Genomic DNA, 16390 nt, shown 5'->3' with positions numbered 1-16390 from the left:
CCAAAACACCGCCTAAACAGGACATTTGTGCCGACTATGGAAATATGGGGCTCAAATGAAAGGTAATTGGGAGTAGACCACGAAGCTGATATCAACTGTCTAGGGGACGTCCCACCCCATAACAACCCCAAATAGGAAGTAATTGCTCACCATGACAATTAGGGTCTTAAAGAGGGTGGAGCTCGATATTTATAGCTTGTAGAGCACATACCCGTACCCGGACATATTTGCTGACTTTTGCAATAAGGGGTTTAAAAGAAGGTATTTGAGATGAGAAAACGAATTTGATATCCAATTTTGTTCAAATTAATGATATTTGAAAGTAGAGCACGAAGCTGATATATTTTTAGGGTTAAGTGTTTGAGGGACCACCCCAATCCCCAAAACACCCCTAAATCGGACATATTTACCGACCATGTCAATATGGGGCTCAAATTAATGGTATTTGGTAGTAGAGCACGAAATTGATACCCACTTTCGGGACCAATTTTCTGGAGTCTACCAGTCTTCCCCAAAACATCCCACAAACAGCAATTATTTACTGACCATCGCAATATGAGACTCAAATAAAGGTATTAAGGAGTAGAATACGAATCTGATATCCAAATGTGGGACCATGTATTTGAGGCACCGCCCCTTCCCCAAAACACCTCCCAAAAGGAAAAAAATTTCAGACCATGGCAATTTGCCGACCAAAATTAATATGATAACCAATTTTGGGGACAAGTGCTTGCGGGACGCCTCATCCCATAAACTCCCCTTAAACCAATGGCTATATGGGGTTTAAATAAATGGTATTTGAAAGAAGACCACTATCCTAATATTTTTGGAGCGCCAAGTGTCTAGGGGACCACCTCACCCCCGAAACACCTCTAAATCGGACATCATGACAATATCGGAATATCGGTCAATCTGTTTACATATACTATTTTCACTAAAAGCTCTCGTCTTTCACTAAAAGCGAGTTGTCATAGTAAGTGCGAAAATCCTCATTTATTGGGTTGCCCAAAAAGTAATTGCGGATTTTTTTAAAAGAAAGTAAATGCATTTTTAATTTTTAATTTAGAATGAACTTTAATCAAATATACTTTTTTAAAACCTTTTTTTTTAAGCAAGCTAAAAGTATCAGCTGATAACTGCCAGAAGAATGAATGCAATAACAGAGTCACAAGCTGTGAATAAATTTGTCCACGCCGACTATATGAAAAATCCGCAATTACTTTTTGGGCAACCCAATAATTTGATGACATGCGTATTACTGGGTTAAACATTTTAATTTATTAAAAGAAGGATAGTCCATTGTTATTTTACATTATCTTTGTCATCTGGCCAGACACGATATCATCTTTATTGAGGCTAAATAACATTTCACTGTATTTAGTTTGAATTTTATTTTCGAGTGTAGCAGGGGTAGTGACAATTTTTGGTATACCCCTTAAAATTTGGTGGTCAGTATGAGCCCCAACTGATTACGCTAATGGAAGTGCTTTACTGTTTTTTTGAACAACAACGATATGTGCTCTAATCAGTAAATACAAAAACGTTGTGTGGGAGCGTCGTCAACAATTAAATCAACGAAATATTTTAATAATATTTTTGACATTTTTTTAACTATGTGGAGCGAAACAAAACAAAGCGGTCCTCCCACATATCCGGCACCAACGTCGATTCCAACTTTTCCAGCTTTAGAAACGGTAGAAAATTCCGAAGGATGGCTTATGAGGAATCATCGAAATAAACCTCAATCAAATTCTGCTGGAGCAGGTATGAGTTTTAGAATTGAACTTACAAAAACGAAACTAAAACACAAAAGAAAAGGTATTATAGAGTTGGGAAAATTAAACTTTAATTATCTTAAACCTCTGGATGTACCCACTCTAAAAAAAGTGCACAAACTTCAAGATTTTGTCTTAACTTTCTAAAAAGATAATAGTGTAGCTTCCTATTCTAAATAGAATCAAAGACATGTTTTTAGTATTAAATATTAAAATGTGCGAATCGTTAATAACTTTATAGACCGCATACCACGTGTATAATTTTAGCCAAATCCTATAGTAATTGTGCCGAGACTCAAGATGTTAAATTAAATTTGAAGTTTGTTTTATGTGGCAACTACTAAAACATTAGGTTATGCACCGATTTGGTCCATACTTAGCTCAGTGGTTTGAAGTCAAAACTTAATACCCCTATGTAAAAATTCAACCAAATCGGATAGTAATTGTGCCTTGTAGAGGCTCAAAAACTAAAGATCCGAGATCGGTTTCTATGGCAACTATTGTATATCAAAACGTGCACCTATGTGGCTCATTTATAATCCCAACCGACCTACGTTAATAGAAAATATTTTTACAAAATTTTAAGCACCTAGCTTTACTTCACCGAAATCTGGCGTGCTTTTGAGCGACAGACATACCAACGGTCATGGCTAAATCGCCTTATAATGTGAAGACGATCATGAATGTAAATACTTTGTTGGGTCTCAGATCATTATTTCGATGTGTTACATGGTTACATGGTGAGAGGTATAAAAAGAAAAAGAAAAATAAGTTTACTGTAACCAAATAAGAGAACATTATTTCGTAAAAAAAGAAATTCCGATCATTAAGAGAAGACCGCTAAACACAATCTCATTTGCGGTTTCTTCTTATAGACAGAAACTAAATGAGGATAATCGCAGATCATAACAAGAAATAACCATGGATTTTTTTCCTTCACCACTGCTTTGGTACAAGGTATTATAAGTCTGTGCATTTGTTTGCAACGCTAAGAAGGAGAAGAGCTAGACCTAGATTGATGAGTATATCGATCGCCTTAGAATCACTTCCTGATTCATTTTAGCTATGTCCGTCTGTCTGTCTATCCGTGTATTCTTGTGATCAAGGTACAGTCACATTTTTTGTCCGATTGCCATGCAATTTTGCAAATGCCTCTTCCTTGGCCCAAGGACGAACGCAATTGATTTTGAACAAAATCGGTCAAAATTTAGATATAGCTCCCACATGTAACTTTCATCCGATATTGAATTTTAAGGCTGCTGCAGCCAAAATTTTGGCCCTATCTTTACAAAATTTAGCACGAGATGTTTTATTTGACGTCCTACTATGAGTGCAAAATTTCATTAAAAATGGTTCAGATTTAGATATGTCCGATATGACCTTTTTTAGGATTTAGATGTAACAATTTTAGTGCGATCCTAACAAGATTTAGCACGGGGTGTTTTATTTGAAGTCCAAATACGAGTGCAACATTTTATAAAACTCGGTTTAGATTTATATATAGCACCCTGATATATCTTTCATTTGAGATTGGTCCGATCTTTACAAAACGAGACGTTTATTTGACGTCCCAATACGTGTGCAAAATTTCATTAAAATCGGTCCTGATATATTTATATATAGAAGCCACAATTTTGTTCAGATTTTTACAATATTTGGCGTAAGATGTTCTTAAGGGTGATTTTTTTTTAGTCATTATCTTTTTGGCAATACTGGATTAAACAGCTCACGCACGTTTCGATTCTTGTTTAACTGTCAAACATTTTCAGTTTGGTCTACAATTTAACCAAACAACGAACAAACCGAACAACGTTTGGAAATTATTGCATTTCATTATCAAAATGAGTGCTTTTTTAAAAAAGTTCATCACGCGTTTTTTCTATTGAGCGACGAATGTGTACGTAAATAAGCAGATTTTTTTGATTTTGGAGTGAAGATGCATCCAGAAGAACTCATAGTTTGGTGCGGTTTATGGGCTGGTGGCATCATTGGACCGTACTTCTTCAAAGATGATTCGAATCGTTACGTAACTGTGAATGGTGAGTGCTATCGTGATATCCAACTTTTTTTTTTGCAAGAGCTTCACTTGCATGACATGTGGTTTCAACAAGACGGTGGCACATGCCACACAGTACGAGTAACAATGGACTAACTGAGTAGCGAGTGCGTTCAAACATTTTATTTCACGTTCGGGACCGGTCAATTTGCCTTCTAGATCGTGCGATTTAACGCCTTCAGACTATTTTTGTGTGGTTATGTTAAAGTTCATGTCTATACAGACAATCCCGCTTCAATTGACGCGATGGAAGACAACATTGAAGCATTTATTCGTGGGATATAGGCCGAAATGTTGGAAAGGGTAGGCCACAATTGGACTAAGCGGATGGGCCATTTGTGGCGCAGTTACGGTCAACATTAACATGAAATCTTCAAAGATTAAATTATATGGACCATACTATGAACCATGCTATTTAATGCATTTTTCTTAATTTCATGTTTTTTTAAATCTGTCCTATAGCTCTTAAAAAATCGCCCTTTATTTGATGTCCTAGTATGTATGAAAAATTTCATCAAAATCGGCAGAGATTTAGATATCGCTCCCTATCTTTTATCCAATATGGCCTTTTAAGGCTGTAGAAATCCACAATTTTTGTCTTATCGTAAGAAAATCTTAGAAGGTTCCATTCAATATTTCAATGGGTATGCAAAATTAAAGTCTGACTAGATTTTGAGATAAGTTCTATATACAATATATTAAATGTAGTAGGTAGACTCGGTGGTGTAGGGTATTATATTATATATTTTTGACTTTCCTTACTGGTTTTGTATGAATGTTTATATCAGTTTTTGTACCTATTTAGAGGTGTGCACGAAAGTCGTGAGTTGTTGTATAAATCGTGAATCACGTGATTCGTGAGTAAGAACCAAATCCAATCACGTGATCGTGCATGATGTGGTTGCATTCAAAATTCTTCGTGCGTGAGCGTGAGTGAGTGAAATCATGCTCACGACACTTATCAAGACTCAAGAGAAAATCACGACTCACGGTACGCTCACAACTAACAAATACAAATTTTTCCATGAACATTTCATTAAGGAACAGGGGTCAAATGTCTCACATATCATTGAGTGCAGACCGATTCAAGTTTTAAGCTCAATGAAAAGAGGTCTCCATTTTATAGCCGAGTCCGAACGGCGTGCCGCAATGCGACACCTCTTTGGGAAGACGTTTTTGATATGGCTGCCATACCATTTTTTAAGGGTATAGCTAGCCAGTATTAGGAGCGGAAGGGATAACAGCCGCTGAACATTTTTTCTGATGTTCTCGCCAGGATTCGAACCCAGACGTTCAGCGTCATGGGGGGGCATGCTAACCTCTGCCAAACGGTGGCTCACGACTAACGGGTAAAAAAAATAACGATTAACTAAATATTTTGTATGCTCTCAAATCAGGTGGTATTTTAATGTAGGAATTGAGGCACACTGTCACAATTGGAGAAGTGTGAAAGAAGTAGAAATAATAAAAGATGCATAAAAATGAAAAGATCAAATAAATGGTTATGCAATGTAATACATTTTTCACATAAATATTTGTACTTTCAATCATATCATGGGATCGTTTTATGCAAGGGCTATATCTATGATTTCAGGGCATGTGTATAAAATAGGCTGAAACAAGCCTCTAAGGACGGAAGAAAACTAATCGAGAAGTCAGTTTAAACGTGAGCTACACTAAGAGAAATTTGCTAGGTAAATCTGTAAAAATGTTACAACAAAAACTTTATTTAAAATTGGACAGCTGTAATTTTTTGCTAAGACAGCAACATTTTTCTGTAGCCCAAAAAAATTCAAAAATACTTTTACATCAGTGACTCAAAGTTAGTGGGACCGACAGTTAATTTGAACAAGTAAAAACGTGCTAAGTTCGGCCGGGCCGAATCTTATATACCCTCCACCATGGATCGCATTTGTCGAGTCCTTTTTCCGGCATCTCTTCTTAGGCAAAAAAGGATATAAGAAAAGAGTTGCTCTGCTATTAAAACGATATCAAGATATGGTCCGGTTCGGACCACAATTAAATTATATGTTGGAGACCTGTGTAAAATTTCAGCCAATTCGTATAAGAATTGCGCCCATTGGGGCTCACGAAGTAAAATAGAGAGAACGATTTTTATGGGATCTGTATCGGGCTATAGACCGATTCAGACCATAATAAACACGTTTGATGATGGTCATGAGAGGATCCGTCGTACAAAATTTCAGGCATATCGGATAATAATTGCGACTTCTAGGGGTCAAGAAGTCAAGATCCTAGATCGGTTTACATGGCAGCTATATCAGGTTATGAACCGATTTGAACCTTATTTGACACAGTTGTTGAAAGTAAAAATAAAATACGTCATGCAAAATTTCAGCCAAATCGGATAGGAATTGCGCCCTCTAGAAGCTCAAGAAGTCAAATCCCCAGATCTGTTTATATGACAGCTATATCAGGTTATGGACCGATTTCAACCATACTTGGTACATTTGTTGGATATCATAACCAAATACTTCGTGCAAAAATTCATTCAAATTGGATAAGAACTGTGCCCTCTAGAGGCTCAAGAAGTCAAGACCCAAGATCGGTTTATATGGCAGCTATATCAAAACATGGACCGATTTAAACCATACTTGGCACACTTGTTGGGTATCATAACAAAACACGTCGTGCGAAATTTTATTCTGATCGGGTAAGAATTGCGCACTCTAGAGGCTCAAGAAGTCAAGAAGTCAAGACCCAAGATCGGTTTATATGGCAGCTATATTAGGTTATGGAAAGTAAAACTAAAATACGTCATGCAAAATTTCAGCCAAATCGGATAGGAATTGCGCCCTCTAGAAGCTCAAGAAGTCAAATCCCCAGATCTGTTTATATGACAGCTATATCAGGTTATGGACCGATTTCAACCATACTTGGTACATTTGTTGGATATCATAACCAAATACTTCGTGCAAAAATTCATTCAAATTGGATAAGAACTGTGCCCTCTAGAGGCTCAAGAAGTCAAGACCCAAGATCGGTTTATATGGCAGCTATATCAAAACATGGACCGATTTAAACCATACTTGGCACACTTGTTGGGTATCATAACAAAACACGTCGTGCGAAATTTTATTCTGATCGGGTAAGAATTGCGCACTCTAGAGGCTCAAGAAGTCAAGAAGTCAAGACCCAAGATCGGTTTATATGGCAGCTATATTAGGTTATGGTTTATATGGCAGCTATATTAGGTTATACCCTCCCCATCTTATGGTGGAGGGTATAAAAATTATCGGAGTACAAACTAATGAAAATATCTACAATTTAAAATGTTTATAAAGATTTTAAATAACAGCAGACAAATCACCATTATTTTTATACCCTCTACCATAGGATGGGGGGTATACTAATTTCGTCATTCTGATTGTAACTACTCGAAATATTCGTCTGAGACCCCATAAAGTATATATATTCTTGATCGTCGTGACATTTTATGTCGATCTAGCCATGTCCGTCCGTCTGTCTGTCGAAAGCACGCTAACTTCCGAAGGAGTAAAGCTAGCCGCTTGCAATTTTGCACAAATACTTCTTATTAGTGTAGGTCGGTCGGTATTGTAAATGGGCCATATCGGTCCATGTTTCGATATAGCTGCCATATAAACCGATCTTGGGTCTTGACTTCTTGAGCCTCTAGAGTGCGCAATTCTTATCCGATTTGAATGAAATTTTGCACGACGTGTTTTGCTATGATATCCAACAACTGTGCCAAGTATGGTTCAAATCGGTTTATAACCTGATATAGCTGCCATATAAACCGATCTTGGGTCTTGGCTTCTTGAGCCTCTAGATGGCGTAATTCTTATCCGATTTAAATGAATTTTGGCACGACGTGTTTTGTTATGATATCCAACAACTGTGCCAAGTACGGTTCAAATCGGTCCATAATCTGATATAGCTGTCATATAAACCGATCTTGGGTCTTGACTTCTTGAGCCTCTAGAGTGCGCAATTCTTATCCTATTGGAATGAAATTTCGCACGATATGTTCTGATATGATATCCAACAACTGTGCCATGTATGGTTTAAATCGGTTCATAACCTGATATAGCTGTCATATAAGCCGATCTTGGGTCTTGACTTCTTGAGCTTCTAGAGGGCGCAATTCCTATCCGATATGGCTGAAATTTTGCATGACATATTTTATTCTTACTTCCAACAACTGTGTCAAATAAGTTTCAAATCGGTTCATATCCTGATATAGCTGCCAAGTAAACCGATCTGGGATCTGGAATCCTTGAGCCTCTAGCGGTCGCAATTATTATCTGATTTGCCTGGAATTTTGTACGACGGTTCCTCTCATAACCATCAACATACGTGTTTATTATGGTCTGAATCGGTCTGTAGTCTGATGCAGCTCCCATATAAATCGATCTCTATATTTTATTTTTTGAGACCCCAAAGGGCTCAATTCTTATTCGAATTGGCTGAGATTTTACACATATAATTAAGTTGTGGTCCAAACCGGACCATATCTTGATATCGCTCTAATAGAAGAGCAAATATTTTCTTATATCCTTTTTTGCCTAAGAAGAAATGCCGGAAAAAGAATTCGACAATTGCGACCCATGGTGGGGGGTATATAAGATTCGGCCAGGCCGAACTTAGTACGCTTTCACTTGTTATTACTATTTCTAACCCGCACAACTTTTGATTGAATAATCGGATATGGTAATATGATAAATAACAAGTAAGAGCGTGCTAAGTTCAGCCAGGCCGAATCTTATATACCCTCCACCATTGATCGCATTTGTCGAGTTCTATGCGCGGTATCTCTTTTTAGACAAACATAGAATACTGAATAAGAACTGTTATGCTATTGGAGCTATATCAAGTTATAGTTCGATTCGGACCATAAATGAATGCTGAACATTGTAGAAGTCATTGTGTAATATTTCAGTTCATTCAGATAAGAATTGCGCCTTTTAGGGGCTCAAGAAGCAAAATCAGGAGATAGGATTATATGGGAGCTGTATCCAGCTATTGATCGATTAGGACCATTAGACACGTATGTTGAAGGTCATGAGAGAAACCGTTGTACAAAATTTCAGCCAAATCGGATAGGAATTGTGTTTCTAGAGGTTCAGGAAGTCAAGATCCCAGATTGGTTTATATGGCAGCTATATCAGGTTTTATACCGATTTACGCCATACTTATCACAGGAAGTCATTACAAAACACCTCATGCAAAATTTCAGCCAAATCGGATGAGAATTGCGCGCTCTATTGGCTCAAGAAGTTAAGATCCAAGATCGGTTTATATGACAGCTATACCAGATTATAAACAAATTTGAATCAAACTTAGCACAGTTGTTAAAAGTGATACCAAAACACTACGTGCAAAATTCCAGTTAAATCGGACGAGAATTGCGAATAGAGGCTCAAGAAGTCAAGACCCAAGATCGGTTTAAATGGCAGCTATATTAAAACATTGACCGATTTAAACCATACTTATCGTAGTTGTTGGAAGTGCTACCAAAACACCACGTGCATTTCACGTGCAATTTCAGTTAAATTGGACGAGAATTGCGCCCTCTAGAGGCTCAAGAAGTCAGGACCCAAGATCGGTTTATACGGCAGCAATATCAAAACATGGACCGGACATATCAAGACATGGACCTACACTAATAAAAAGTATTTGTGCAAAATTTCAAGCGGCTAGCTTTACTCCTTCGAAAGTTAGTGTGCTTTCGACAGACAGACGGACGGACGGACAGACGGACGGACATGGCTAGATCGACTTAAAATGACATGACGATTAAGAATATATATACTTTATGGGGTCTTAGACGCATATTTCGAGGTGTTACAAACAGAATGACGAAATTAGTATACCCCCATCCTATGGTGGATGGTATAAAAACTAAATATTTTAGATTTTGCAATCAATCTAAATCTATAAGTCAATACAAGGTAAGCCTCGGTAAAAATAATTTTATGAATCAAAAATATATGCATAACAGTAAGAGATATTAGTCATAAAATATAATGTTATAATTTTATAATATTTTCCAACAAATAACAATTAAAAAGGCATTAAATTCGGCCGGGCCGATCTTTGGATACCCACCATCTCGGGTATATATGTAAATCACCTTTCGTCACAATCCGGTAAAAATTGGATAACTTATGCACCCAAATTCGGCACGGACATTGAGTGGTCTAATAAATATAAGTCACTGTTCAATTTTGTATTTCAAATTTCAAAAAACTCGAGCAATAAATAAAGCTTTTATGAGCTTCAGACGCTTTATTGGGAGATCGGTCTATATGACAGCTATATATAAAAACAGTCCGATTTTTAGAATATTTGGGATGGATGGCGGGTGGCCTACAACTACTTACTGTTTCAAATTTCAGCGAAATCGGATACACAATAAAGCTTTTATTCGCTTCAGACCCAATTTTTGAAGGCTGTAAAGTGATTACAACAGACGGACGGACAGACACACGGACATCGTTAATTCGTCTTAGAATTTTACGAGGATCCGAAATATATATATATATATATATATATATATATATATATATATTTGACAAGATCAGTACGTGCACCCTATCAAATTGATCAATTTGAAAACAAAATACAAAGTTAGTATCGTATAATTTGAGTAAATCCCAAAATGGGCACAAAATATACAATTTTGTTAAAACAAAAATTCAAATTGAAATTGTCATAAAAGAGGATTAAGGATTAGCTTGTGGTAGCAAACTTAAAGTCTCCATATTCTAAATTAGGATGTTGACTTAATTTCAACGCTACAAATTAATATGCTACGAACTGTAGGCTCGATATACGGAAAGATAGAGAGCAACATTATTGTACTGATATTAAGACTTTCCACCTAAGAAACGTTTTCAAAGTCCAATCAGTTGTCAGGCAATATCTTTTCAGTCATCAATAAAAATCCATCATTTCTTGTGATTCATGTTCATTTCCTTGGTTAAATTAGCTCGACTCTTTCCCCCTTTGAGAAAAATAATAACGTAAATAATGAACTCATTGGCCAGCCATACCAGATACACTATATAAAATTTTTACATTATTTTGTAGATAAATATTTGTTTAAATAAATTTTGCCCACATTTCTTGACGGAAATACCCAAAATCCCATACTAGGGAACGACATTAGCAAATTTGGGATTTTTTTTATAAAATGGCCTTCGAGACCTCAATCCTTGAATGGCGCAAAAACTATTTCCATGTAACTAGGGCCCACTTGGTCTAATGAAAATATGTTAAAAGTTGGGGATTGCAGCTTTGCGTTTTGATAACTCTAAGAATGTCACTATTGTGCTTCACATATCTCATACAAGAGTTTACTCAATTTATAAAAATTATCCATCGCATCTAAATCCAGTCCTCTTTACAGTACAATACGCAAAATTGAGAGTGTAAAGTCAAATATTCTTTATAGAGATCAAACAATGAAACTAAGTTTTTTGAACAAAAAATTCCAAAAATATATAGTAAAATAAATTTTAACAGCTTTTCAGTATAAAAAAATTAAAATCCATTTAGAAATGTCTTCATAAGCAACAAAATAAGTGTCGAGTATCTACGAAAAATTAAAAAAAAAAATTGTCGAATTTCTTGGACACTATAAAAGATATCCCGCACATCAAAGCATGTTTTTTGGTGGGCTTTTTGAGCACTTTGCTTTGCTTTTGGCAGCCCGAAACAAAATTTTGTAGGGTGGAGGTTATAAATTTTGAATGAAGTTTTGCACATAAGCAGGTTAACACCTTAGCTATAACCGTGTAAAATTTCATGATGATTTCTTTATCCGTTCGAAAATGGCAGACTAAATTCCACATAATTTTTTCCCCATCCCATTGCGTGTCGTTCTTCGCATGTTGTTGTATTTAAATACACAATGAGGCAATTAAGGGCTTTGAAAACACAAGGTTTTGACTCATGGTTGAGTAATTAATGATACTGAAAACAAAAAAAATATTTAATGTGTCATTTCGCTTCATTTATACCCACCGCCATAGGATGGGGGTATACTAATCTAGTCATTCCGTTTGTAAAACCTTGAAATATTGATCTGTGACCCTATAAACTATATATATTCTGGATCGTCTCAACATTCTGAATTGATCTAGCAATGTCAGTCCGTCCGTCTGTCGAAATCACGATAGGGTGATATAAAGGGTGATTTTGTAGATATTATCTTTTTGGTTTAAACAGCTCACTCACGTTTCGTGTTTTGTTTCACTGTCAAACATCTTCAGTTTGGTCTATGATTTAACCATGAATCAAAGAACTACGCTTGCAAATTATTGAATTTTATTATCAAAATCCGTGCTCTGTTAAATAAACAGAATTGTCGTATTTAGAGTGAAAATCAGCCAGAAGAATTACAAGAGGTACCAATGCATTCATGAAAAGTCACAGTTTGTTTATGTTTATGGGCTGGTAGCATCATTGGTCCCTACTTCTTCAAAGATGATGCGAATCATAACGTAGCTGTGAATGGTGAGCGATACCGTGTGATGATACAATTCTTTTTGCCCAAAATGCGAGAGCTTGACTTGCATGACATGAGGCTTCAACACAGCACGAGCAACAATGGGCTTATTGAGTAGCGAGTTGGTTCAAACATTTTATTTCACGATTGGGACAGGTCAATTGGATGCCTAGATCTTGCTATTTAACGCTTTTAGACTATTTTTTGTGGGGCTATGTTCAAGCTCTTGTTTATATAAACAAGCCCGCTTCAATGGGCGCATTGAAAGACAATATTGAAGCATTTATTCGTGAGATACCGGCCGAAATATTGGACCAAGCGGATGGACCATTTGAGGCGTAGTCACGGTAGACATTTGCATGAAATAATCTTCAAACAGTAAATTATATGGACCGTACTGTAGATTCAAATAAAGATTTCATGAATTTTTCTGAATTTTATGATTTTTATACCCACCACCGAAGGATGGGGGTATATTCATTTTGTCATTCCGTTTGCAACACATCGAAATATCCATTTCCGACCCTATAAAGTATATATATTCTTGATCAGCGTAAAAATCTAAGACGATCTAGGCATGTCCGTCCGTCTGTCCGTCTGTCCGTCTGTCCGTCTGTCTGTTGAAATCACGCTACAGTCTTTAAAAATTGAGATATTGAGCTGAAATTTTGCACAGATTCTTTTTTTGTCCATAAGCAGGTTAAGTTCGAAGATGGGCTATATCGGACTATATCTTGATATAGCCCCCATATAGACCGATCCGCCGATTTAGGGTCTTAGGCCCATAAAAGCCACATTTATTATCCGATTTTGCTGAAATTTGGAAAAGTGAGTTTTGTTAGGCCCTTCGACATCCTTCGTCAATTTGGCTCAGATCGGTCCAGATTTGGATATAGCTGCCATATAGACCGACCCTCCGATTTAGGGTCTAAGGGCCATAAAAGCCACATTTTTTATCCGATTCCGCTGAAAATCGGGACAGTGAGTTGTGTTAGGCCCTTCGACATCCTTTGTTAATTTGGCCCAGATCGGTTCAGATTTGGATATAGCTGCCATATAGACCGATCCTCCATTTATGGTGTTAGGCCCATAAAAGCCACATTTATTACCCGATTTTGCTGAAATTTGGCACAGTGAGTTGTGTTAGGCCCTTCGACATCCTTTGTCAATTTGGCCCAGATCGGTTCAGATTTGGATATAGCTGCCATATAGACCGATCCTCCGATTTACGGTGTTAGGCCCATAAAAGCCACATTTATTACGCGATTTTGCTGAAATTTGGGACAGTGAGTTTTGTTAGGCCCTTCGACATCTTTCTTCAATTTGGCCCAGATCGTTTCAGATTTGGATATAGCTGCTATATAGACCGATTTCTTGATTTAAGGTTTTGGGCCCATAAAATGCTCATTTATTGTCCGATGTCCCCGAAATTTGGTAAAGTGAGTTAAGTTAAGCCCCTTGACATACATCTGCAATATCGCACAGATCGGTCCAAATTTAGATATAACTGCCATATAGACCGATATCTATGTTTTGCCCCATAAAAAAGTCTTTGCCCCATAAAAAGCGCATTTATAATCCGATTTCACTGAAATTTTATATAGTAACTTATGTTAGGCTTTTCAACATCCGTGTCGTATATGGTTCAGATCGGTTAATTTTTAGATATAGCTACTGTACTTATTAGTATTTGGTCCAAATCGGAACATGTTTTGATATAACTGATATGGGTCATAAGGTATGAAATTTTCACCGAATTTTAATGAAAGGTGGATTACATATATACCCGAGGTGGTGGGTATCCAAAGTTCGGCCCGGCCGAACTTAACGCCTTTTTACTTGTTTTTTTTTTTGAAAACTTTTCTGTACCTCATGAAAAATCACCCTTTATAAGGTGTTGTAGTCTGGTGGACGGCGTCAAAAGTCCACCTACTGTTCAGTACTCAGCCGGATCCAAAGGATGGTTTGTTCGTGCATCACTGCCGCACTGAAGACGACACCGTCTGAATTATTGAATTTAATGCTACACCTAATGCCTGAGGACACTGTGGCTAGAAAAACTGCTGCAACCACCGCTGTCGATTCAAATAAAGATTTCATGCCTTCTTTTAAACTTTGTGTGTTTTTGTTTTTTTGAAACACTTTCCTATAACTCTTAAAAATCATCCTTGAGCTCGCATTTGAACCGATCTCCGGATTTGATATCATGAGTCCTTAGAAGCAGCAGTTTTTGTCAGATTTGGCTGAAATCATGCACCTATTATTGCTTCCATATAAACCGATCTGTCGATTATCCTTCTTCGGTTCCTTGAAGCTTTAATAGTTGCCTGGTTTGGCAGAAATTTGGTACGTAGAGTAAAATTATACCCTTAAACTAAATTTATTTTGTGTAAATTTCTTAGCGGAATTTTACGCGGTGGGTTGCCAAGAATCGGCTCGGCCGTTTCTAAGTGTTATCGTTTGTTTTATCATTTTTTCACAATGATTAGTCAACAAAATCTGTAATTAATTTGCGATATTGGCAAAACTTGATTTGTTATACCCTCAACTATAGGAAGGCGGGTATACCAATTGCGTCATTTCGTTTGTAACACATCGAAATATAGATCACACAAACATTGACTTACAAAGTATATATATTCTTGATCGTCTTGACATTTTAGGTGGATTTAGCCGTCTAGGGTCTTGACTTCTTGAGCCTCTAGAGGGCGCAATTTTTATCAGATTTGTGTGAAATGTTGCACGGATTGTATTGTTACGATTTCCAAGAGCTGTGCTAAGTATGGTCTATAATCTGATATAGCTGCCATGTAAACCGATCTCCTGATTATACTTCTTGAGCCTTTACACGATTTAATTCTTATCCGATAAAATGGCTTCTTCTATCAACTTAAACATACGTAGCAAAAAAGGTCTACATCGGTCATTAACCTGATATAGCTACCATATAAATCGATGTCCCAATTTTACTTCTTGAGCCCCTATAGGGCGCAATCCTTATCCGAGCAACATCCAAATCAAGTGTGGTCCGCAGCGGTCCATAACTTGATACAGATCATACAGCATACCAATTCTTATCCGTCATACTTTGTTTGGTTATAAAGAGATTCCGGGAAAAGAACTCGACAACTCGGCCCGGCCGAACATAGCACGCTTTTACTTGCTTTTATTTATTTATTTATTTTTATACCCTCCACCATAAGATGGGGGTATACTAATTTCGTCATTCTGATTGTAACTACTCGAAATATTCGTCTGAGACCCCATAAAGTATATATATTCTTGATCGTCGTGAAATTTTATGTCGATCTAGCCATGTCCGTCCGTCCGTCCGTCCGTCCATCCATCCGCCCGTCCGTCCGTCCGTCTGTCTGTCGAAAGCACGCTAACTTCCGAAGGAACAAAGCTAGCCGCTTGAAATTTTGCACAAATACTTCTTATTAGTGTAGGTCGGTTGGTATTGTAAATGGGCCATATCGGTCCATGTTTTGATATAGCTGCCATAAAAACCGATCTTGGGTCTTGACTTATTGAGCCTCTAGAGTGCCCAATACTTATCCGATTGGGATGAAATTTTCCACGACGTGTTTTGTTATGATATCCAACAACTGTGCCAAGTATGGTTCAAATCGGTTCATAACCTGATATAGCTGCCATATAAACCGATCTTGGGTCTTGACTTCTTGAGCCTCTAGAGTGCGCAATTCTTATCCGATTGGAAGGAAATTTTGCACGACGTGTTTTGTTATTATATCCAACAACTGTGCCAAGTATGGTTCAAATCGGTCCATAACCTGATGTAGCTGCCATATAAACCGATCTGGGGTCTTGACTTCTTGAGCGTCTAGAGTGCGCAATTCTTATCCGATTGGAATGAAATTTTGCACGACGCGTTTTGTTACGATATCAAACAACTATGCCAAGTATGGTTCAAATCGGTTTATAACCTGATATAGCTGCCATATAAACCGGTCTGGGGTCTTGACTTCTTGAGCCTCTAGAGGGCGCAATTCTTATTCGATCAGAATGAAATTTTGCACGACGTGTTTGGTTATGATATCAATA

The 16390-nt window shown here is 37.2% G+C and overlaps 1 protein-coding gene across 1 annotated transcript in view; it reads left to right on the top strand.

The window, feature by feature from the left end:
- Positions 1-1578: 1578 nt before the first annotated feature.
- The window catches only part of LOC106090115 (uncharacterized), a 28464-nt gene continuing 13652 nt past the window's right edge, over positions 1579-16390 (top strand). Inside the window, exon 1 of the mRNA XM_059360616.1 lies at positions 1579-1764. Coding sequence (XP_059216599.1) covers positions 1614-1764 — 151 coding nt within the window. The 5' untranslated portion in view covers positions 1579-1613. The remainder of the gene's footprint in view (positions 1765-16390) is intronic.

Source organism: Stomoxys calcitrans, chromosome 1, assembly GCF_963082655.1.
Source record: "Stomoxys calcitrans chromosome 1, idStoCalc2.1, whole genome shotgun sequence".
Lineage (NCBI taxonomy): Eukaryota > Metazoa > Arthropoda > Insecta > Diptera > Muscidae > Stomoxys > Stomoxys calcitrans.
This window is presented reverse-complemented; position numbering and strand designations above follow the sequence as displayed.